Genomic DNA, 25939 nt, shown 5'->3' with positions numbered 1-25939 from the left:
TAGCCGTAGCTCTTTTAAGAGATCAGATACAGAATGCTGATAAGAAATCAGTTTCTGTCCTTTATTAAACAATAAGATTTAATCACTGAGGGACTTCACATATAGAGAGAACAAACATCAAGGGCTTACTCTAAGTCAGAGCCCTGCAGTGTCTCTACAGCAATGTCATATGATTACTAGTTTCCCCTGTTTCCCTTTCTAGAACTGTCCAAATAGGATAGACCTGGTTTTGTAAAGAATCAGCATGTCCAAAATCAAGCTGGTTTCCTTCCCCCAACACAAACCTGCAGCAGTTTTCACCCCGTCTCCCATGCAAGAAATGTCAAGGTTTTTCTTGACTTCCTCTCACAAGTCAGTTGCTTCCTGAGGCCTGATATATTCTACCTCTTAAAGATCTCTCAACCATCCCTTCCCCTCTATTTAGGGTGACCATATGTCCCTATTGTCCAAGGCAATCTTAATTTATGCCTATTGTCCAGTGTAATTGTGAACAGTGCCCCCTTTTGCTCACAAACTTATCCAGGAAGGACCAGAAATGATACAGTCCATTCCCTCCAGCCACATGGCCACGAATTACTCCAAGCTCTCATTGATTCCTGCCTGGATGGTAGTAGTAGTTGACAGTAGTGGGTGGTAGTAGCTGCCCAACTGATCTTCCCTTTCATCCATCTACCTTTCAAACTTTTTAATTGAGTGCTAATTCTGAACCACACACAGTGTTGGCACCAGATTGGGTTTCCCTGTAAGTCTGTGCAGTTTGCACACTGTGCAAGGGTGCCCAGCCCAGGGAGCAAGTGAGGCCAAAGTTCAGCCCTTCCTCCACCTGCCAAGCCATGCACCTCGGTGGGGTGCAGGTCCTCTTCTCAGGAGAAAGAGGTTCCTTTTTCTTGGCACAAAGGCGCCAGCTTCTTGCCAAGTCTTGTACCCTCAGTGACGCATCTGCCTACAGTGCTTTTTTTCTTTTTCTTTTTTTTTCAACTCTGTCATATTCTGCATGCTCTTGTAAGTCAGCAAAATATTCCATATATCATTTAAGTTGTCACTTTTTTTTTTAACATCTTTATTGGCGTATAATTGCTTTACAATGGTGTGTTAGTTTCTGCTTTATAACAAAGTGAATCAGTTATACATATACATATGTTCCCACATCACTTCCCTCTTGCGTCTCCCTCCCTCCCCCCATCCCTATCCCACCCCTCTAGGTGGTCACAAAGCACCGAGCTGATCTCCTTGTGCTATGCGGCTGCTTCCCCCTAGCTATCTATTTCACGTTTGGTAGGGTATATATGTCCATGCCACTCTCTCACTTTGTCACAACTTACCCTTCCCCCTCCCCATAACCTCAAGTCCATTCTCTAGTAGGTCTGTGTCTTTATTCCCATCTTACCCCTAGGTTCTTCATGACCTTTTTTTTTTTTTTCTTAGATTCCATATATATGTGTTAGCATACAGTATTTGTTTTTCTCTTTCTGACTTACTTCACTCTGTATGACAGACTCTAGGTCCACCCACCTCACTACAAATAACTCAATTTTGTTTCTTTTTATGGCTGAGTAAAATTCCATTGTATATATGTGCCACATCTTCTTTATCCATTCATCTGTTGATGGACACTTAGGTTGTTTCCATCTCCTGGCTATTGTAAATAGAGCTGCAATGAACATTGTGGTGCATGACTCTTTTTGAATTATGGTTTTCTCAGGGTATATGCCCAGTAGTGGGATTGCTGGGTCGTATGGTAGTTCTATTTGTAGTTTTTTAAGGAACCTCCATACTGTTCTCCATAGTGACTGTATCAATTTACATTCCCATCGGCAGTGCAAGAGTGTTCCTTTTCTCCACACCTTCTCCAGCATTTATTGTTTCTAGATTTTTTGATGATGGCCATTCTGACTGGTGTGAGATGATATCTCATTGTAGTTTTGATTTGCATTTCTCTAATGATTAGTGATGTTGAGCATCCTTTCATGTGTTTGTTGGCAATCTGTATATCTTCTTTGGAGAAATGTCTATTTAGGTCCTCTGCCGATTTTTGGATTGGGTTTGTTTGTTTGTTTGTTTGTTATTGAGCTGCATGAGCTGTTTGTAAATTTTGGAGATTAATCCTTTGTCTGTTGTTTCATTTGCAAATATTTTCTCCCATTCTGAGGGTTGTCTTTTGGTCTTATTTATGGTTTCCTTTGCTGTGCAAAAGTTTTTAAGTTTCATTAGGTCCCATTTGTTTATTTTTGTTTTTATTTCCATTTCTCTAGGAGGTGGGTCAAAAAGGATCTTGCTGTGATTTATGTCATAGAGTGTTCTGCCTATGTTTTCCTCTAAGAGTTTGATAGTTTCTCATATGAAGGCGCTGCATAGGCTTCAGGTCGCCTCTGCACTGTGAAAATTACATTACTTCTTAAGTCCATTTCCATCTGAATGCATTTCTCTCCTCTGTATTGACCTTCCTACATTGAAAACCTGATCTTCCTTTTCCCCAGCATCCTTCAACAGCTCACTGTCACCTATATGTTCCAGTCCAAAGTCCTGGGCATGATCTGCAAAGCCCTTGGTTATCTGACATCTGCCCTCTCTCCAGACTCATTTCCCCCCATTTCCCCCCATACACACCTTGCTTCAGCTGTGCTGGACTTTTTCTGGTTGCTGGAATGTGCCCAAATGATTTCCGCTGGCTTCATTCCTTTTTACATGCTGTTTATCTAGGCTGGGAGGGTCATCCACATCCCATCCCACCACCTGACAACCTACCTACTGGTGATGATGAAGGAGGAGGGAGAGGGGAAAAGATGAGATGATGATAAAGATGATAGATAATTACTGTAACGGACTATTGAATAGAACAACTTTTCCCTTGCCTGAAAACGGCACTAGCATCCATAACCCAAAAGTACAGGTGCTATGTGTCCCCACATTCTGAAAAAGAGCCACCAAGAACTGGAGCAGAATGTTCCTCAAATTTTCCTAAATGGCCCTACCTCAATCAACCCCACCAGGCACACTAACCCCCTCTCTATATAAGGAGGTTGGGGATAAGAGCCTAGTGGAGGATGCATGAGGTTTCTCCTCCCCTTCCATGCCTGTCCCCCCTACCCAAAGAAGCCAAGTAAAGGGGGAGAAGCCAAAATATTTGTGACGATTGCAATAAAGGGAGACAAACATTCCATTTTCCAGGTAGCCATCTAACTGCTGGGAAGGATGGGCACAGAGGGACACAGCAGTGTAGACTGCACGGCACCATGGGTTTCCTACAAATGCCACTGAAGTTTGCTTGCCAGAGAAGTCTTAAAGATGCCCCACAAAGAAAGATGCTTGCCAGGTACAAGGACCCATCAGCGAAGGTTATTGGAGTGTACTATGGGTTCGGGCAGGAGAATTTTGAGCTGAAGTAGGATAGAAGAGAAGGAGCTGAAAGGAAATCTCTCATGTGTCATTGCCCTTCATGTAAAGACCTCCAGGAACATACCCGTAGTCAAATAAGTTGGGTTTATTACCCATCTTAGCAAGAGAGAATGGACTCCATATGGAACTGTTGGGGGTCTCAGTAAGAGGAAGTTATGAAATTATCATGGGATTTGGGCTTTGGTTGAGTAATTTTGGCAAAGGTCTAAGGAAGCAGGAGCTTGCTCTAGATGGGGAGAATTCTGTGACTGAGTATCTCAATAAATCTTATCTATAAGAAAGGCAGACTTGAGCAATGTAAAGCTACAACTGGTAAAGCAGCAGGTCTTATTTAGTGAAGGGAGGAGGGTTCTTGGTATTTTGTGGGTGGCACCTTGTGGGGAGGATCTTGCCCTTATGACTCTCAGAGGAAAACAACCCTGCTGGCACCTTGATCTTGGACTTCCAGCCTCCAGAACTGTGAGAAAATAAATTTCTGTTGTTTAAACCACACAGTCTGTGGTATTTTGTTATGGTAGCCCTAGCAAACTAATACAGACCTATAATAAGTAAAGAGATTGAGTTAATAGCCAAACACTTCCCATGAAGAAAAACCCAGGTCCAGATGGCTTCACTGAATTTACTAAACATTTAAAGAAGAATTATACCAATTCTTCACAAACTCTTCCAAAAAAGCAGGAGATAAGAAAACACTTCTAACTCATCCTATGAACCCACTATTACCCTGATATCAAAATCAAAGACATCACAAGAAAATTACAATCCAATATCTCTTATGAATATAGATGCAAAAATCCTCAGCAAAATATTAGCAAATCACATACAGAAACATATTTAAAAGGATTATACATCACTATATAACAAGTGGGATTTAATCCAGGAATGCTAGCTTGGTTTAACATTCAAAAATCAATAAAATAAAATACAACTTTATTGATCATCTCAGTAGATGCAAAAAAAGACATTTGACAAAATGCGATACCTCTTCATGATGAAAGCACTCAACAAACTGGAAATAGAAAGCAATTTCCTCAGTGTAATAAGACCATCTATGGAAAACCCACAGCTAACATCTTAATGGTGAAAGACTGAAAGCTTTCCCTCTAAGGTCAGTAATAAGGCAAGGAAGCTCACTCTCACCAATCTATTCCACGTTATACTAGAGGTTCTAACCAGGGCAATTAGGCAAGAAAAAGAAATATAGGTCATCTAGCTTAAACAGGAAGAAGTAAAATGCTCTCTATTTGCAGATAACATATCCTGTCTCCAGATCTAGGCTCTTCGTCTCACCAGAACTGAAGCTGAATGGGTGACAATATCTTCTTTCTTGGAAGGCAGGGGTTGTCAAGTTTCTTTGTAAAGGCCCCATTTTCCTGCCTTTTCTCCTTCTTCTGAATAAGCACATCTCTTCTTATTTTCAAGTCCTCCAGATTGGTGTCATCACACAAAGCCCAGGCACCCCCTCCAGTGATTAAAAACCCTACTTGCTCTTCTGCTTGCTGGGCAATAAGGGTCTCCCCACGCCGCCAAAGGGATTCTACTGTGCCTCGTATTTGCCTTCTTACTGCTGGCTCCAACGCAGGGTTTGAAAAACACGGTGGTATACAGCCCTGAGTGGTGCAGTGCCTGCCCCCTACTCCCCCAACCCCCCCATACACAAAACTTTGCAGAGCCTGAGGGGGCTTCATCTGGCTACAGAGCCCACCCTGCCCAGAGCTGACTTGATAAGCATCTTTATTGGCTGTCTTCCCCTCCGGCTCACTCCCTACCGCCTCTGCCCCGCCCCCCCGCCCCCCAGAGTTGGTATGTCCTGACATGGCCTCTCAGGTAAACTACTTGCACTGGAATCCTTGTCTCAGGTTCTGGAGATCCTAAAACTACAACAGTTATAACAGGTCATGAAACCAACTTAGTGGACCTTGACCAGTGAATTAATAAAATTGAGATAGAACAGGCAATATCAGAGTGCCCTCTCTGCATTTGTTTTAGTTTGGGACTGTAGACTGGGTCATGTAAACTCTATTACTGAGGGACAAAGGCAAGAATACTTAGAAAAAGTCTGCTCCAAAGACTTTTCATTGTTTTATAAACAATTGTCATGACAACACATGACCTTTAAAAAAAAAAGTGCCACTTTTCTAGAATATGCTAAGGAGAGGCCAAAGAATAGGTGCTAGGTTTTCTGGTTAGGAGGGTGCTTGGTTTTTTATTCTCTGAGTTTTGTGACTATCTAATTTTCAGAAAAGTTTACAATGATTATCCCAGGAAGACTGGTGAGAGTGACATCTATACATTGCTGGTGGCATAGTGAACCGCACACTTTGAGTTAGCAATCCTATACATCCTTGGATTTGTGCTAAGAAAAAAGAACTCAGATGTGACGTGCAGAATGACGCACACTGCAGTGTTGCGTATCTAATAAACATGGAAACAAAAGTCTGGGTAAGAGGGATTTGAAGAGCCCTTTTTCTTGGAAAAAAAAAGCTTTGAAGTTGAGCTTGCAGAGCACTTTTGAGAAAGACTGAGGAGGAATTGTCAGTCGTTTATATCAAAAACCTCACGGAATGACTGGTGAAAACTGGGGTGCTTTAGGGGCCTCAGTGGCACCCCCAGCTGTGCTCAGTTCTCCGGAGAGGTTTGATGGAGGTCCAGCACCACATGTTATAAACTGAAGACATGACTTGTTCTCGCATGGGTTCCAGTACTCAGACTTAAAACTTGGCATAAGGAAGCAGTTATGAGGTGCTGAGAACAGGCGTGGTTGGCAACGGTTTGTCCTTTTAGCTTGGCACCCAAGACCACACCGGGCCTGTGGCCAACGGGGACACAAAATCCCCAAGCGGGGTTTGAAAAACTAATTGTTCTTAAAAGAGCTTCCCAAACCGCAGAGCAATCAACACTCAGGTCTCCCAGACTCACGGAGAATATAATGGATTACACATGGGGTCATCTCAAAGCTGTTGTTAATAAGTATGAATGCCCGGACTGCGAGAGTAGAGGGACCAGAGGGGAGGGAACTGTCTTCACTGCGGGAGAGCCCCAAAGGACGGGGTGCAGCCCTCGGGAGCAGGGGCCTGAGCAGCAGCCGGCGGGGTGCGCTCAGAGCCAAAACCAAAAGCGAAGAGGCGTGAGACGGAGCGTCCCCGGGCCCAGCGGATGCCCCGCCAGCAGGGGCGCGCTCGAGCCCCGCGGTCCCGGGAGGGGCGGTGCGGACGAGGCGGCCAAGCTCTAGCCGCCCGGGGGGTGTGGTTCCCGCGGCCCGGCCGGGCGGGGCGCCGGATTTAAAGCGCTGGCCGGCAGGACGCGCCTCACTCGCGCTCCCGCCGCCGCCAACGCTCCCCGCCATGGAGCGGCCGCCGCTGTCCGCCCTGCTCCTCGGTGCAGCCGGGCTGCTGCTCCTGCTTCTGCCCCTCTCCTCTTCCTCCTCTTCGGACGCCTGCGGCCCCTGCGAGCCGGCCGCCTGCCCGCCCCTGCCCCCGCGGGGCTGCCAGCTGGGCGAGACCCGCGACGCGTGCGGCTGCTGCCCGGTGTGCGCCCGCGGCGAGGGCGAGCCGTGCGGGGGCAGCGGCGCCGGCAGGGGGCACTGCGCGCCGGGGATGGAGTGCGTGAAGAGCCGCAAGAGGCGGAAGGGTAAAGCCGGGGCAGCAGCCGGCGGCCCGGAGGTGAGCGGCGTGTGCGTGTGCAAGAGCCGCTACCCGGTGTGCGGCAGCAACGGCATCACCTACCCCAGCGGCTGCCAGCTGCGCGCCGCCAGCCTGAAGGCCGAGAGCCGCGGGGAGAAGGCTATCACCCAGGTCAGCAAGGGCACCTGCGAGCAAGGTGGGCATGTGCGCTTTCCCCTCCGACTCCGACCCCGTCCCGCCGGGCGGGGAGAACCAGGCGCCCCCTTGCGGGGAAGAGCCGACAGGGCGTCCGCGGCCGGCGCACCTGGCTGGTTCCCGCGGCTTCTCCCGTGGGCATCCGGGCAGACTCGGGGAGGGGGGAGTTGGCAGCCGCGTGATGCCGGGAGGGATGGGCGACGCCTCCCCTTCTCTTTTTTTGGTGGTTTTGAGAGATGGATGCGTGCGCCAAGAAAGTGAGGACTTGCAGGGCGAGTGTATGTATAGAAAAGATTTCCAGATACTACAGATTCTCCCGTCCCCAAAGCTCACCCAGCTCATGCGAACAGCTGGCAAGTTGATTCGCAAAAGCTGCCCCCACTCTTCTAGGAACCCAAAAATGTCATTTTCTCTCCATTCTTTCTTGGCTTGAGTGTATAGAGATGAAGTCAAGAGATAGGAGAAAGGCGTTTGACGATGAAATACAGTATAAGGACTTTCAGAGAGAAGTTGTTTGTCCCATGTTTGATTGGTTAGATTGTAAGAATTTTAAAAATTGGATTTCATGGTTTCTTAATATTAAGGAAAATAATTCACTTACTGGAAGTTACAGATTCTCAAACAGTAATCTAACTAGCTAATTATTTGTGGGCAAAAAAATACAAACTCTTTGAAGGATGTTTTTATGATGTCGTTTGTGTTGTGAACCTTATGACCATTTTGTTTTTCTTTTTCCTTTCTTGTGTAATTTGTCCCCAGGATGCACTGTTCAGCAGGAATGCCTTTGAGGTTATGTTTGATCGTTTATTTTATTCCAAACAAGTCCAAGCTTGCCATAAATGAAAGGGGAACATAGAGTCTGGACTTGCAAAAAAGAAAAAAAAAAAGAGCTTTTAATTCTAATGTCTGCTTAGGCAGTAGTTTCAAGGGAAGGTTAGAAATGCAACCTTGGCAGTTTCTCTCCTGGTCCCAGCCAAGGTAGGAAAAAGGGAGAGAAGAGGCAGTTCTCCTGAAATGACAGAAGCAGTTGCTTCTTTAACACAGTTCAGACTTTCTCCGAGCTTTCCAAGTAATTCTTTTTTTTTTTTAGTTTTTCCCAGAAGTCCACATGGCTAATAGGTCATCTGCCACTGATTTCAGAGTTCACTATTGAAAGCCTTAAATAGTGTAACCAGCTTACTGTTAACTATATTATCATCACCTTAAACTTAAATCACAATCCAAAATAATCACACACTTTCCCCACAGAAACAGCCCTTTGGGTCTAATTTATCAGTCACACCATGAAAAGAGAAATGAGCATAGCTTAAGAATTCATTCCAAATATTGACATTTTTCTTACACGTTCCAAGGGGAATTTTTCCCTAGTCTTTCCAAATCACTGGAACTTGCCTTATCAGAGCAGAAGGATAGCTTGGTGATTATTTAAGTATTATTGTCAATTCTAGCCTGTAGCTAGTTTTATCCATCTTCTCTCGTGCTATTTACATCTCTAAACCCTCACACAGTGCAATTATAAAATATTGAGACTGATAGTCATATAGAACTAGTCATATAACCTCATTATCATGAAAACCAGATCCTCAGCATCTCTAGAGTGCAAACCTCAGGAGGGTACAGACCTAGTTTTTCTTTATGTTTGGGGAAAATGTTAAGAGAAATAGCATCTAAAACTGGAAACCTTGTCATATATTAACCTTTCTTCCCAACCTAAATTTAGAGATAAGGGGTCTAGTGCCTCGGGCCATTTATAGAAGAATGCCAGGGAGAGCAGAAAAGAATGTGAGGTCCACCAGAGTACTTTTCCACAGCAGAGATAAATGGGGCTAAAGCCAGATCTCCTAATATATTTCTCCTGACTCCTGGAAGTGTTTTAACAATTATAGAAGCAAACCCATCAGAGTGCCATTAACTTCTGTGCCATTTAGTATTGGGGCTTTGCAAAGAATAGGAAATGCATTTTCTAGGTTCTTCCAGCCTAGAAAGGGTTCTTCTTCTACCCGCGGAAGAAACTTTATGCTTCCTCAAGTATTGAGAGGGAGGGGGCATCATTCCTTCTGGTGATTGGTCTCATTTAACCCGCATTTATTGAGCATCTGTCAGGTGTCAGCACTGTGCTAAGATGCTTTACAGCTGAGGATGCACAAAACAGGATACTTTGATTAACAAAGTATCCATGCAAGTTACAAACCTACCTCCCAGAGTGCTTGCCCTGGAGCCACTCTGAATCTTTTCCCAGTCCCTTCTTTTCTGAGGTCAACACTTACCCACCTTCTGTGGAGAGACCTTGGTCTGCTTGTTTTCTGTGCCTCTGTGATAAGAGGCAAAGCCATCTTTCTAAAAATAAATCTATCTAAAAGGTAGTGACGTAATAATCTCAAATCTAAAACTGTTATCATTAATTTAGTGCCATTAGATCTTATTCAGGTCCCTGAAGTCATGCGAAACTGGAAGAGGAGATTTGAAAATTCAGTTTAATAAAAAGTTAATAGAGACACCAAGATGTGTAATAAAATCTCACAGTTAGAAGAGAACATGGTGCTCCCTTATTCCGGTTCTTGGTTACTCCTTTTGTTCATGGGCCGTTATAGCTGAGCTCCTTGGCAATCCCTTGTTTCCTTTGGGTCCCATCCCCTCTTCTTCCTTAGAATTAATTTTTATTTGTGGAATCAGAATTCACTCTTAAGGGTCTTGCTTGCTAGTACCTTTAGTAGCAAGTTAAAAAACTACCTAGCAATAACTCTTATTTTGGCCTCTTCTGTCCAACCCCCTTTGTGGTCCGGCCACCGTAATTGTTTGCTCTTTGCTGTTGTTTATAATCACACCCTCACTTATCTTTCCACCCTTTGAACTCTTAGCCTTCAAGGATCAGCTGGTGTCACTTTCTTTGTGAAACCCCTTGTCTTTCCCCTCCCCACCCCCCATAATGATGTCTTTGTCCTTTTGCAGCTCTGTGTAGGCTTCCAGACTTTTTTTTTTTTTTTGCGGTACGCGGGCCTCTCACTGTTGTGGCCTCTCCCATTGCGGAGCACAGGCTCCGGACGCGCAGGCTCAGCGGCCATGGCTCACGGGCCCAGCCACTCCGCGGCATGTGGGATCTTCCCGCACCGGGGCACGAACCCGTGTCCCCTGCATCGGCAGGCGGACTCTCAACCACTGCGCCACCAGGGAAGACCCCAGACTTTTTTTTTATGTTCTGATTCTGTTTATACATTTTGTGGGGGGGGGGGTGGGGGTGGAGGGTGTTACTTTTTAAAATTTTTTATTGGCGTAACGTTAATTTATAACATTAGATAAGTTTCACGTATACAATATTATGTTTCTACTTCTGTATACCCAACAGGGTGCTCACCACCAAAAATTTCATTTCCATCTGTCACCATACAGTTGACCCCCATTACCCATTTTGCCATCTCCCCCACCCTACCCCCTCTGGTAACCACTGCTATGTTCTCTATATCTACATGTTTATTTTTGTTTGCTTTGTTTATTTATTTTAGGGTTTTATTTTTTTTAGATTTCCACATATGAGTGAAATCATACAATATTTATCCTTCTCCGTCTGACTTACTTTACTTAGCACAATACCCTCCAGGTCCATCCATGTTGTTGCCAATGACAAGATTTCACCTTTTTTATGGCTGAGTGGTATTCCATTGTGTATATGTACCACATCTTTATCCATTCATGCATGGATGGGCACTTAACATTGTTTCCATATCTTGGCTGTTGTAAATAATGCTGTGATGAACATAAGGTGTGTATTTCTTTTCAAATTAGTGTTTTCTTATTCTTTAGGTAAATAGCCAGAAGTGGGATAGTAGAATTGTATGGTAGTTCTATTCTTAATTTTTTGAGGAATATCCATACTGTTTTCCATAGTGGTTGCACCAATATACATTCCCACCAACAGTGTACAAAGGTTGCCTTTTCTCCACATCCTCTTCTGATAATAGCCATTCTGACACAGGTTTGAGGTGATAGCTCATTGTGGTTTTGATTTGAATTTCCCTAATAATTAGTGATGTTGAACATCTTTTCATGTGCCTATTGGCCATCTGTATGTCTTCTTTGGAAAAATACCTATTCAGCTCCTCTGCCCTCTAGCAATTTTTTAAACAATATTCATTGCACATGTACTATGTATATGTGAACAAGAGACATTCTAGCAGAATAGTTAAGATGCAGAACTCTAGAACCAGACTCCCTGAGTGTAAATCTTAACCCGGCCACTTACTGAGCTTTGAGCATGTTCCTTGACCTCTCTGGGCCTTGGTTACTCACCTATAATATAACGATTATAATCATACCTATCTCATAGAATTGTGAGGATTCAATAAGATAATCCATAGAAAGCACTCAATGAATGTTTACTGTTGTCATTATTCAACTTGAAAGTAAGCTCCAGGAGGGAAGGGAATTCTTGCTCCCTGTTCTATCCTCAAGGGCCGAGATCAGTGCCTGGCACTAGTAGATGCTTTGAATATATGTTGAATGAATGAATGAATATATGAATTTGCCAGGTACTCTTCTGTTGTCGGGGTAAGCAGACTTGAATAAGATAGACAAGATCCCTCTCTTGTGGCGTTTACCATAAGCTTAGGCAGAAACAAGTAAACAGATATTTTCATGTAGTAGTATGTGCTGTAAAGAATGTACACCAGAGCAAAGGATAGAGACTTAGGGATGGTTGAGCAGTATTAAGTGAGGTGGGCCAAGCCATGCCGAGGACCCTCGTGAGGATTTCAGCAAAGGGAACAGAGCTCCTGAGGAGAGAAAGAACTCTTCTAGTTAGTACAGCATCTTCCACTGACTCCAAAGAGCTCTTTGAATGTCTGTCTTCCCCACTAGACTGGGAGCATCCTAGAAGAGGGACTCCATCTTGATTATTCTTCATAAACACAGTGGCTGGCTAATGGTTGGACACTTCCTAAATATTTGTTGATTAAACACAGGACTCCTCTCAAAATGCCTTCTCATTGGAAATGCAGGCAATTGGCTCTGCTGCATGTCTGCCCTCTTTTCGCCTTGCATCTTCTGCCTGTCTGATGTGTAGACCAGGGAATACATCTGACATTGACTCACCTCGCTTTTAGATCAGAATCAGAAAAAGTCACATCTCAAAGAGTCTACCCCAGCCCAATAGAAATGCTTTAAAATATTCTTCTGGCTTCAGTTGCCCTTTTTCAGACAGAAAGTTCCAGAAAGTTGAGTGAGTTGTTGGTTCGTTCTTATCCCTTTACCCAGTTTTAATCACTGCATCTTAGGAAAGAATTGAAAACCTGAAGAAGCTTTAGAAAATAAAATAGGCAGCCTTGAAGAAGGTCTTAAAGGACTTAAGATTCTTTTTTTTTAATTATTTTTTTATTGAAGTACAGTTGATCTACAATGTGTTAATTTCTGCTGTATGGCAAAGTGACTCAGTTACACATATATATACATTCTTTTTTGTATTCTTTTCCATTATGGTTTATGTCATGATGTTGAATATAGTTCCCTGTGCTATGCAGTAGGACCTTGTGGTTTATCCATTCTATACGTAATAGTTTGCATCAACTAACCCCAAACTCCCGGTCCATCCCCCCCCTCCCCCCACCTTGGCAACCACAGTCTGTTCTCTATGTCTGTGAGTCTGTTTTGTAGATAGGTTCATTTGTGTCATATTTTAGATACCACATATAAGTGGATATCATAGGGTATTTGTCTTTCTGTTTCTGACTTCACTTAGTATGATAATCTCTAGTTGCATCCATGTTGCTGCAAATGGCATTATTTTGTTCTTTTTTATGGCCAAGTAGTATTCCATTGTATATATGTACCACATCTTCTTCATCCATTCATTTGTTGATGGACGTTTAGGTTGTTTCCATGTCTTGGCTATCGTGAATGGTGCTGCTATGAACATAGTGGTGCTTGTATCTTTTTGGATTAGAGTTTTGTCTGGATGAATGGCCAGGAGTAGGATTGCTGGGTCATACGGTAATTCTATTTTTAGTTTTCTGAGGAACCTCTGTACTGTTCTCCATAGTGGCTGTATCAATTTACATTCCCACCAACAGTGCAAGAGGGTTTCCTTTTCTCCACACCCTCTCCAGCATTTTTTATTTATAGACTTTTTAACGATGGCCATTCTGACTGGTGTGAGGTGATACCTCATTGTAGTTTTGATTTGCATTTCTCTAATAATTAGTGATGTTGAGCATCTTTTCATGTGCCTCTTGGCCATCTGTATGGCTTCTTTGGAGAAATGTCTATTTAGGTCTTCTGCCCATTTTTCGACTGAGTTGTTTGGGTTTTTGTGTTTGAGTTGTGTAAGGTGTTTGTATATTTTGGAAATTAAGCCCTTGTTGGTTGCATCATTTGCAAATATTTTCTCCTATTCCATAGGTTGCCTTAAGATTCTTTTAAAAGTCTAGAGAATGGACTTGAGGATACGGGGAGGGGGAAGGGTAAGCTGGGACAAAGTGAGACAGTGGCATGGACATATACACACTACCAAACGTAAAATAGATAGCTAGTGGGAAGCAGCCGCATAGCACAGGGAGATCAGCTTGGGTGCTTTGTGACCACCTAGAGCGGTGGGATGGGGAGGGTAGGAGGGAGGGAGATGCAAGAAGGAAGAGATACGGGGATATAGGTATATGTATAGCTGATTCACTTTGTTATACAGCAGAAACTAACACACCATTGTGAAGCAATTATACTCCAATAAAGATGTTAAAAAAATAAAATACAAGAGTTTCAAACACACACACACACACACACACACACACACACACACGCACACAAGATTCTTTTAAAGGAATGTAATCGAAAGAACAAGTTAATGTTTCTTTGTGGTTTGGGAATTAAATGGAAGGTGCCTGACCTACCATTCTACAGCTCTTCGGGAGAGGAATTAACAGGCTGGAATTAAATAGCCACAAGGCACATTTAAATTGCACACCAGGAAGAACTTGCAATAAAAGCTGTTGGATACTGTAAGTGCTATGTGGGAGTCAGGAGAATTCTGTTTCCAAGATTCCCTTTTAGGTTATCTCTCAGCTTCGTAAGGGAGGAGGGGAAGTGTCTGGGAGAGGATGTTATAACTTTTAAGATCTTTTGCACTCTAGACCTACGCTACGGAGTGATTGAGCTGAGAAGGCATTTATTTGATGCCCTTAGATACGATTTCCATCTTTCTCTAGAGCCTGCCCTCAGGGTTTATTACAGACTTGCCTTCTAGAAGAAACTGCCTTATAAGGCTCTCTTTTGGGTAGTTTAGTGACAGAACTCCCTTGGATAGGGTCCAAGGCCAGCCAGCCTTCCCTCATTCTAAATTCCTCCCCACAGTGGATAAGATTATGGTGCTTCCTTTACCTCAAGCTACCCCACAAATGATCTCACCTCATCTGTGTTTTTAATTGTAAGATAAATAACATCTTGTTTTTAGCAACTGTTTGAAAAAAAACAAAAAAAAGGTGAATTACTGTCAAAAGAGTTTTTAAGCCAGGGAACATATGACTAACGTTTTTTGTAGTTTAGATCTGGGAGTGGCACCGTTAAAAAGCTTTGAGATGGAAGCAGACTTAGGAATATGTAAATGAATGAGTCTAGTTACTTTAGGAAATTTTAAAGATTTCCCAGTGAGTCCTTTACTCTTTATGAGGGGGGTAGGAGAGTGGGAGGGACTATAGAAATCTCTAAGGAAAGCTTTGCCAAGCCTGACTTGTGTGGATTTTTCAGGTTGATCATAGACCATCACCCCACCAGTATCCCACTACCCCCATGAAGTCTCCAAGAGAAAGTGAGGAGGTCAGGAGAAAAAAAAAAAAAAAACAGGTTGATAATGGAGGGAGGGGTGTTTTATTCTTGACTGAAAATTAATGTGTAAAATGGTTGAATTCTGTTTTATCCCAAGCTGGTTTAATGGCAAGTGATCCGGTGCCTTTGAAAATGCTTATCTGTTGAATTGACTTAACCATCCTAGGAGGAAAGCAGGGTGAGGTTAATTAGAAAGAGCTGGAGCTAGCAAGAGCCCCACCCGCTCAGGGCCTCCACCAAGCAGTGGGTTCCCAGAGAGAGGAGGCATCCATGAAATCGCCTGGGCCCCAAAGCAGGTCCAGGTGGCAAAGTTTGGTGTCTGAAAAGTAAGAAAGGTTCAGACCAGGTTAGACAGTCCTAGTAACCCACTGTTGACAAAGCCCCGTTCACATGGTCTGAAGTTACTTACAGAGTGTTGGCAAGGCCAAGGACAAGCCAACGTGCTCAAAGTAGAGTTTACCACTATGAGAAAGGAACCCCCTCCAAACCTCAGGATAACATATATTACAAATGAAGGCACAGTATAGTCTACCTACTTCACAGGATCATTGCGAAGGTCAGATTATAGAATGGATATGAAGTCACTGTAAAACTGCGCGGCACCAAATAAATGCAAAGAACCGTTATTGACTGGACTGTAAACTCCTTTGGGACCAGAACCCTACATAGTGCCTTGTAGGGTGTGTTAATGATAACTGATGTTTGTGCAGCACTTAGGGTTTCTGTGGATGTTTCCTCCAAAACCTCACAACAGCCTTGGGAAGATAAGGGGAATGATTATCCCAGTTTCCAAATAAGGAACTGAAGGTCAGCCATCACACAGCCAGTAACTAGCAGTCCTGGTACATAAATCTAGGAATTCTGCTACAGCCTTGCTGTTCACAGTGTGGCATGTAGACCCAGTGGCATCGGCTCTGTGTACATACTGTCTTTCTCTTCTGTAAACCTAAAATTATTTCAAAATTAACAGCTTAAAACAAAAGTGATTCACAAAGTCAAACTCTTGGGTATGAAAAAGCATTAGGAAGAGCTTAATGAATTTATCTTGCTTCTGTTTGCCTTTTGATGAATCGACAAGGGGGGTATGTGATACATTCCCGTCTAAACTGCTCTAAAAGAGCTCTTTCAATAGCATAAAAGAGAAATTCTATATGATAACAGAGTTGATATCATAGTTTAATTGGCTTTTTGTGGTAATGTGGTACACCTTGTAATAAATGTCATAATATATTCAGCAAAAGATGGTATGTCTTCAATGAATGAGTGTCTCTGGGGCACCTTTGTACAGATCCCTGAGCCCAGTCTAGAGTCAGCCATTCCAGGGCCAGATTGGAAGTCGGAGAGCCAGTGTCTTTAATTGCAACCAAGAGGCTCTTAAAGATCCAGTATGCTGGGGGCAGCTGGCCTGGATATTTTCCCAAGCAGGACCTCTTGGGGTATAACGTTTGTGTGTGGTGTTTGATCACTGGCCAGGCCTTTCTGGTAACTCCAAGCAGGATATAGGGGAAAATCACTAAGATAACTGTCAACACGCTCAAGTATGTGCTTTCACCTGAGGTTTTAGCCCTGAGTGCTGACTGAGGCCTGCCCCCAGCATGGAGCCATCAATATTCCTAGTTGGGATAATAACATTTACTCCACATCTCAGCTGTAGTTCATTGTAGGTCAGTACTCTCTTCAGGGAATTTGCATTTTTAGGGACTGAAGCATATCTTTTGTCAGTCAAGTGACAACTTGCAGAAGAAGGAAAAATCCATGTAGGAGTTTGAGAACTCAAGATAATCCATTGTGACTTTCTGAGAAAGAGGAAAACAAGCACACTTTAATATTCTAACAGGCAGAAATGCAGCTGACTCCAGTCACCCTGTTCTTTCATGTTGTTTTTCTTGAAGAAGGGACGTCTCCAGCTTTTTTGGAATCTTGTCTTTTTCTCTGAGTGAGAAAAGCTCAAAGACATTTCATTTACATTAGGGCAGATTAGCAGGCCGGCGGTCAACTGGTTGAATTGGGAAAGCTTCAGACCTGACATCTGTTCAGCTCTCTTCTGGCCCGACCTCAAGCAAGGGAGAAAAAGTTATCAAGAAATATATCTCCTGGAACTTTCAGAAGGTTTTGAAAGAGACCACACAGAAATGAGGCTTTAGGAATTTTCAGGATAGCCCAAGCCTGCAGGATGCAAAGCCTGCTCCCTTCTCCCTGGGAGCTTTCAGAACTTTCTGCTCAGGGAACGGAAATCCAAAAGTGAATTTCAATAGAAGCTGCAGCAATTACACCGCAGCCCTGGCTTCCGGGGGACACCGCTCAGGAAGCCGTAGAGCGCGTGATCCAGAATGAAGTGCCCAGGCGGCGGCGCAGCTCTGAATTAGAGGAGGTGAGGCCAGGGATCCGTGCAGCGAGGCCGCTTATTAGAGATGCTCAGCCCAGCTGGAGAGGGCAGGCTGGGGCAGAGATGAAGATGCTGCCTGAGTTTTGACAGGTCAGGACTGTGGAGCCAGAGGCCGCTCTCTGCTCAGCTGTGTCTCAGATCAGAGCTGCAGAGCAGAAGACAGAAGCTGATCCAGCTTGGCTCTCTCTATACCACCGAGCCTTTGATGCACTAGAAGATAACTGTCAGGTCCAGGGCAGGCCTGTTCAGGACCCAGTCGTGATGTGGGCAGGTTGTCAGCCCCGCCTCATCTGAAGCCTCTTTCTTTTCACCCGCTCTGCCTGGCCTGTCATTACACGCTGCCCCTTTTTCCTGTCTGACTGAGTGCAAATGTGGTGTTCTTTCTCCACCTCCCACCCCTTTCTTAGCTACAGAGCCTGGCCGGCAACTTTATAAATGGTGAGCTCTGCTCAATCTGCTTCCTCAACTCCATCCCCAGACTCATGAGCCATCTCCTGGCTTCCCCCACAAGACAATGAAGACGCGGACACTTGGTGTGCCACCCCTATAACGCAGCCAGCTCGGTCCACGTCAGCCAGGAGTTGGCTGTCCCTTCTCTTCTTGATACTCCTTTGGGATGCAGTTTTTCAGATGTCTTAGGAGCCTAACCCATTCTGTGTAATCAGCCCCAAACCCTGTGACCCCTCTCAGGTCCAGTCCAGAGGGTTGGGGAGATGGCCACATCCCATGGTGACCATGGGCTTAACAGGTCCCCAAGGCTGACCCCAGGCCTGACTCTTGTCTTCAACTCTTGTGACTATGCTGGTCACCAGAAACCAAAATGTGCCTGGTATGCATGGGAAAATACAGCAGAGGGGTGAGTGGGTGAACTTCGGACTCGGACCACCTGAGTCAAATTCCTCTCCGCCACTTAACTGTTTGTGTGACTCTAACCTCCTTGATTCATAGTTTTCTTACTTGCAAATCAAGTATAATAATACTGTCTGCCACTTAGGGTTGTTGGGAGCTTAAGTGAGATACGTGAAAAGCACTGGTACCTGGCATATAGTAAAGTCTCATTAAATGCTGTTTTCACTTCAGTTTTTATTGTTATTCGCATCATAAACCCTGGTATGAGTTAGTTTATAAGTGCCTTGACTGTGACGTCTTGATGTCTTAACTTTGACCAATCCAAACTATCTCCAGGTTAGATCTGAAACCTGTGTTTAGATCTATGCAAACAAAATAGCAGTGTAATGTTCTTATAAACAAATCCCTGGAAACTTCCACCTAGCTCTTGTTCTTGCGCTTCAAGGATTCCGGGACAGGGAGTCCTACTCCATCGGGGAGAGATCCCAGAGTCCAAATGCACAATCACATGGGAACCCCGCAGGATACCTGCCGGAGGATTCACTTTGCTTTTACAGCATGGAATATTTCCATCTTCGAGCGCAGGTCACACACAGTATTTTCTAATAACACCTTTTATGTATAGAGGACATTTTGGATTTTCAGGACACTCAAATTCAGTAATTACTGGTCTATTTCTTCCCTACATGTATAGGAAATGCTGGTTGGTTCATTTAAAAAAAAAAAAATGGAGTTATTGTCTCCAAAGAGGAATGTGAACCAAAAACACAGAGATTGGCAGAGGAAGAGTATGATTAGTATCCATTAAGTCCATATTGGGTATTATCCTTGACTTTTAGAGACTTATTGATGGAAATAATAAAGTCTTTTGTTTGCAATTCACGTGTCTCTTCTTTGGCTTTCATATGTAGCCTTAGCTTAGCGGGAACTCATTTTAAAAACTCAAATGTTTAACTATAAACGGGCATATTTAGACTCAGGAAGGTACCCACTTAGGTTGGTTCTTTGCATCCATCTGAAAAGTGATAGCATCCACTTCCCAGTATAAGGGGGGAAAGCAGAAGAAATGAGGTTGTGGAGAAGAGATTTAAGAAGCTGGATAACTTTGCAGATTCCCCAGCGTCGGTAATTTTGAGTGAAGTTGACAGAACATTGGGACTACTGCCTCTCCATGCACTATATACCCTATCACCTTCTAAAGCAGTAGTTCTTGACCTTGGCTGGACACCAGATCACCTAGGGAGTTTTATAAAATTGCTGATGCCTGAGTGCCGCTCCAGGATGCTGGTTTAATTAGTTTGCTTGTGATCTGGGCAGCAGGACTTTTAAAAGCTCCCCAGATGATTTAATGTCCAGGCGAGGTTCGGAACCATTGTTCTTAAAAGACTTCATGTGACCTAGGGGGTGCATCGTTTCCTCGGGATAATTATAGTAATGATGGGCCAATTTTTGCTCCGTTCATCCAACTTCTCGTGTTTTACAGCAGGATGACTTTTCAGGCTATCTAGTACACCACAGGAAGCGGAAGCCCTAGAAAACACGATCACTCGATACAACACAAGCAGCGTGGTGGCTTAACTGCTTCCTTGACTGTTTCAGTGCTGTAATCTGAATCGGACGCAATGAAAGTATTTCTACATCCATCGGTCTTGTTGGTATTAATAAAAGTTTGAGTACCGCACCTAAACGCGCACAATCCAACCTTTCAGTCGCGTCACTAGAACATAAGTCCCGTGAGCCCAGTGCTTTTTATCCTTTTTGTTCACTGTTGAATTCTCAGTGGCACTAAATAGACCGCAAGGTTACAGTGTGAGACCAGGAACGAGAAGGGGGGTGTCGCCTTGTTCGACCTCAGCTGGGCCTCACGTTTTTTGCCACTCTGTGCATGTCCAAGGATGATTTGATTTGGGGGTTACCAATCAATTTTAGCAAGTAGGTGGATTCGCAAATACGGAACCCACAAATAATGATGATCAACACTGTTAGAAAGGGTCAGATCAGTGACAAGCAATAGGGAACTACCAGGGTTTCTGAAAGCAGAGCACACGTATGGGTTATGCCTCCTTTGCATAGTTCTGGTGCTTGGAGGTGCGCGCTAAGCAGGTGCTTAGAAGATTATTCTTGGACCCGTGACCCAGTTTAACAAACACATGTGCTATCCCTGTGTTGACTGTCCCCGTGATCAGTCTTTATTTTTGCCCTGCACCCACCTGCAAGCAGGACTCCCATCCCAAAGGCGTTCATGAGAAGTGTAGATTTTACTAAGTCTTTGTAGGGTGGCAGGAAGGTCCTCCCGTTTCTCTCTCCAGCCTTACCACCAGCTGGTCTCCTGGGTGCCCTTCCTTCCCTCACGCAGAGCCAGGCTCATGGTGCCATCCCTCACCTTGCCCGCAGCCGGGCCTCTCATCCCTCTCCAGGTTTACGCTTAGCAGTCAGGCTCTCTCCTGGCTCCTATGAGTTCACGCATCACGTAACTCGGGAAACAACGGTTACCTGGTCCTCGCTGTCATTAGAAGTGGAAAATGATAATGACTTCCCTGTCAGTCAAGTGCCTGCTTTCTGTAAATGCTGTGCAAGGTGCCATAATAAGGAAATTTGCAGTGGTGAGGACGATAATGCCCCTTCTCTAAGAAGCCTACAAACCTGTGGTCCATCTGGTGGTTGGTAATGTGTGGGAAGGCAGAAGTGGCATTTACACTAAAATAAAAGAGCCCTTTTAAGTCAGGTTAATAAGAATGCATAGGAGCAAAGAATACACACACATGTGTACTCAACTCTTTATCGTTGGAAGCATTTATTTTCTGTGCAGTTTATACTGGAAGGGAAAAGATGAACAAAAGTACATTCATGTTTGTGGCCTATGAATACATCATAATTTAATTATAGACTTAAGAGCTTATAAAGAATGTAACTATGGCTAGGTGTGTAGTAGATAAATGAATTAGCTATTACTTTGCCCAAAGTGCCATTCCGGAGAGGAGACGAGTGAATTTTATTTTTGTTTGCTCAGAATTGAACTAAGTATAGAATATTGATCCAAAAGAATCTTTAAGATTGTGTTTAAATACTTTGGTAACACTAAGAAAAAAACTCAGTAAATTCACTTTGCTCTACCTAATTCCCTGGCAATGTGTAAAAGCAAAATTTTAAACAGAGGCAGTGACCTACTGAGACCAGGAGGATATATTTTGCAGCTGCTAAACAGCCATCAGATGTTTAGCTTGTCGGACAAACCACAGTGGGTTTTAAATTCTGGACTTACATATCCTTGTTCATTTAATTTCAGCTGTGTGTTCTGGGAATGTTAATTCCCAGAATTAATTTCATTTTCAATAAAGATCTTTGTTATTGAAGAAAAATGTTAAAGAAATCTGTAGAATACATTGAAATCAATCATTAATATTTTTATTCTACCCAGTTCATATTTTATTATATTTTATTCTAGTGTTTTTCTAGGCATGTATTATACAGCCATTTTTGATAGTGCTATCCATATATTTTTTACATCTTGTTTTTCATTTGTAACTATTTTCCATGTGTTTAAAAGATTTTATAAATATTTACAATGTTGCATAGGCATTTGAATGAGCCATAGTTTACCCCAGTTTTCCTCTGTCAAAAACAAGCTTTAAATTCACATCTTTGGACATATAGATCTTCTTTCTTCTGCATTATTTCTTTAGAATAGATTGCAAATTAGAATTACTGATTCAAAGGTGTGAACATTTAAACATTTTTTGATACATGTTGACATTGGTAGATTCCAGGTTAAAAATTAGCCTTTCCAAAATAATTTAAACAAAAGGCCAAAAGCAAAGCATTTCAATATGCCATTGGAATTACTTTTTAATTATCTTCAGACTTGGGTTATTCTCGTGACTGCCCCACTCTGATGGCATAGAGACCATTGAGAGTTGTTCCTTCAGCCCAGTTCCCATTTATGAAATTTGTAACAACTGGCCAAAAAACCGAGGGCCCTGCCACTCATCTAGTTTGCGTCCAAGACTGCCAGGCATCGGGAATAGTTCAGATCAGCTAGAACTCTGCTTACATCATTGAATTGGGGTTTATACAAAGCACGTGCATCCCTGCTAGAGTAGCTTGAAAATGTCTGTTGCAGTGGCAGCCACCTATATGAGACGTAAACAGTAAAAACTTTGTGAAATTTGGAAGGTTTGTCTTTGGTATTTTTTTCACAGAAGAAAATAAATAGCCTTCACAGCTTTATTTGACTACAGCCAAATATACGTACAATTGATTCTCAGCATCTCTTTAAATATGAGTTGTGTGCATAATACCAAGACCATGGTTTGACCCCTGTTTCATCTCAGTTTGTGAGATGCACTGTTACTCTCCACTTTTCAGTGAGAGCCTGTGGCCTGCTCCACTTCATAAAACTGGAAAAGAATCTACTTACAACATTTTACTGCACGTGTCCTTGGGGCTTTCCTTGGGTCCTTAAAGAGACTGGCAAAGCCTTGTTTCTTTTTTCCTTAAGTCCTTTAATCTCCAGCACATTCAGCAACAAAAGTCTTTTGTAAGGCAGTTATTCCAGCTAAGACAGTAACTAAACAGTGCTGAGAATATATTTATAAAATGGAGACTCTGTATGTGATTGTTCGGGTGGAATTTTTCCCATATTTGACTGCGAGAGAGGAATACTAACAAGACCTTAAATCAACATAGCACAGTACAGTTTATAAGCATTTTCACCTACATGCACACATATATCACCTTTTTAATCCCCACCAGAACCCTGTGGTGTGTTATCCCTACGTTATAAATTAGGCAACCATGATTCAGTTTGAATGCCCAAACAGAGCCCTAATTAAGGGGGAATCCAGTGAAGCTGGAGCAAGGATTTTGGGTGAGCTGTTGTGTAGATGGGCGCACACACACATACCCGTGTGCCCACATTTAAAGCCACAGGAAGCTAAAATTGAGTTGCAGAGCCAGTTAAACATAAATGCTTCATTCCAGTTCTTGATCTGTGCATTTCAGTTGCCATTCCTAAACTTGTGTCTCCATTAAATTGCCTGTATTGTGTTTTGTTTTGTTTTGTTTTGGGGGGGGGGCTGCGTTGGGTCTTGGTTGCTGCGCGCAGTCTCTCTAGTTGTGGCGAGCGGAGGCTACTCTTTGTTGCAGTGTGGTGGCTTCTCTTGCGGAGCACCGGCTCTAGGCATGCGGGCTTCAGTAGTTGTGGCACGTGGGCTTCAGCAGTTGTGGCTCACGGGCTCTGGAGCGCAAGCTGAGTAGTTGTGGCACATGGGCTTAGTTGCATCGTGGCATGTGGGATCTTCCTGGACCAGGGCTCGAACCTGTGTCCCCTGCATTGGCAGGCGGATTCTTAACCACTGCGCCACCAGGGAAGTCCCGCCTGTATTGTTAAGTTACTCTGATTATTACTAAAGTATGGAAATGCATATACTTGTGCTTGTTTTGTTAAACCATGTATGTGTTTTTGAAGAAAGATGGAAAATCCTTCTTCAAAGAAAGAGAATCCGAAGCTGTTGTTTCAGCAAATAACCTAAATTCAAGGTTTTGGCAGTGGCAGTTGTCTAATATAGCATGAAATAATAATTCCCCAAGTGCTTGTGATTAACTTGGTTAATTAAGGTAGTCCAACTCCCAAAGCAAGCACACTGCCAGGATCTGTAAGCTTTGCTCGGTGAAATAACCAGTGTGACATTCAGTGTTCTGAGGGAAGTGCAAAATAAGTTAGAAAAGGTAATGAGATAAATCGCTGCTTTCACATGTTTTCCAACAAATAAAACCTATATCATTGAAGAGCCTAAGGAGAACTTTGTGAAGAACAAATTAAATTTTTAATCAATTTGAATAAAATTGAGTCTCAGGGAGATTTCGGGATTTTTTTTCCTTGTGTCACATGAATTCATGTGCGTGTGCTTCATCTTTGTGGAATGAGAATGTGACCCACTGAGAGGTCCTTAAAACTAACAGTGTATCATAAGAACTAGAAGGCCTTGACCTCAGATACTGCCAAAGAAAGCAGGAAATAGTAGGTTTCTCATGAAATTGTGACATTTATCTCAGACTGAAGAAATTCTTAGTCAGAGGTGAAGGAACATTTCTCAGCAATTTTCTGAATCAGTCGTGTAATTTAGTGTGCATTATATTTTAGTTTGCAAATACCTTTTAGGTTATGTGAGCTTGTACCTGATGTGAAAGTGCCATTCTTATACCAGTTCCTTCAACATATAAGGGGATGTTTAGATTTGGGGAAGGGGAAAAGAAGAATGATCACCCAAAAGCACAACAGCTGGTCTCTCAGTAAGGCACATGTTCAGCTGCAAGTAATAAAAAACCTGGCTACAGTGGCTCCCTTAGAAGGGGGTTAGTTGCTTGCAGAACAGAGTCCAGGTGTAGACAGCTATTGGTGTGGGTTTAACAGTTCAACAGTAACAGCTTGGAGGACCCAGGTTTGTTCTTTGTGCTCTGCTGTCCCTTGTGTGTTGGCTTTTGACTTCATGCCTAATGGTCACAAGGAGGCTGCAGTACTTCAGATCATTGAGTCCTAATTTCAAGGCAATTAGAAGGAACAAGGAAAAGGGCAGTGCCTGTCGCATGTCCCATTTTATCAGGTGAGCAAAAGTTTCCCGTACACTCTCAGCAAACGTCTATCTCATTGGCCAAAAATGGGTCACTTGGCTACCTCTAGCTGCAAGAAAGACTGAGAAGGAGGGTGGAGATTAGGGCAGAGTCTGCCTACCTACAATGTCTGCTATAGCTGGGCAGCAGTTATTAGTTTTACACTTCAGAAACAGTTGCTGGAGGCAAATTTAAAGGATGACTGGAAGCTCAGTGTTTGAGAGTCCACAGACCCCCTCAGATTTCACTGAACAGTAATCAGTTACTTTTGAGAAGCAGGTGATGAAATAGATCATGGCTGGGGAAAAAAAAAGAGCTTTCTAGAAAAATATGTCATTCCCAAAATTCAGTGGGAAGAGGGAAGAAGTCCTATGTAAAAGGTGCCAAAGATCTTCATAGAGACCACTTTGAAAGAAACGATATTTCACTCCTTAACAGTTTCCTTAACAGAAATGATGGCTGACAGATTTGAGGGTTCATGCCTTATTTGCTTTAAATACGTGGAAAGGGATCATTTGAAATTAACTCAAACAAGGAAAGTGGGGTTTTTAATTGTTTGTGGGTAAGAGCTGTAAAAATGCTTAGAAAACAAGCATACTTTGATTTTTCATAAATTGTATAAAGATGAACTTCAGTTCATCCTCCGGTCTAAGTATGGTGAATTTCTAATTGCTGTAATGTTTTTATGCTTATTTAAATCGTATGTATTGCAGAGATAAACGCTTGAGAGCATGAGGTTCAAATTCCCACTCCCCCACTTACTAAATGCATGATCTTGGGCAAGTTACTTCTCTGAGCCTCGGTTTTGTCATCTGTAAAGTGGGGACGATATTGCCTACTTTTCATGGTTGTCTTCAAGCGTGGTACTCAGCACACACAGTAGGGGCTCACAGTCTGGTCATTACCCTCATATTAGTTGTAGTGCCAATGCTTCTGGAACAGCCCCCAAATGTCGTCCTGGTACTTTTACCCTTCTTCCTGCTTTTTCTGCCTTTTTCTGCAAGGATGCCTAGAGATGTGTTAATCAAGGATGGAGGTGGCAACTGAATGGTAGGAGTAATTTGGGGGGACTGTATGG

At 43.3% G+C, this 25939-nt stretch overlaps 1 protein-coding gene across 1 annotated transcript in view; it reads left to right on the top strand.

Annotated features, from left to right (window-relative positions):
- Positions 1 to 6669: 6669 nt before the first annotated feature.
- The window catches only part of IGFBP7 (insulin like growth factor binding protein 7), an 81853-nt gene continuing 62583 nt past the window's right edge, over positions 6670 to 25939 (top strand). Inside the window, exon 1 of the mRNA XM_079919586.1 lies at positions 6670 to 7215. Within this exon, the coding sequence (XP_079775712.1) occupies positions 6741 to 7215 (475 nt within the window). The 5' untranslated portion in view covers positions 6670 to 6740. The remainder of the gene's footprint in view (positions 7216 to 25939) is intronic.

This window comes from Stenella coeruleoalba, assembly GCF_951394435.1.
Source record: "Stenella coeruleoalba genome assembly, chromosome: 4".
In the NCBI taxonomy this organism is placed as follows: domain Eukaryota; kingdom Metazoa; phylum Chordata; class Mammalia; order Artiodactyla; family Delphinidae; genus Stenella; species Stenella coeruleoalba.
Note: the sequence above shows the minus strand (reverse complement) of the source record. Positions and strands in the feature narration are given on the sequence as shown.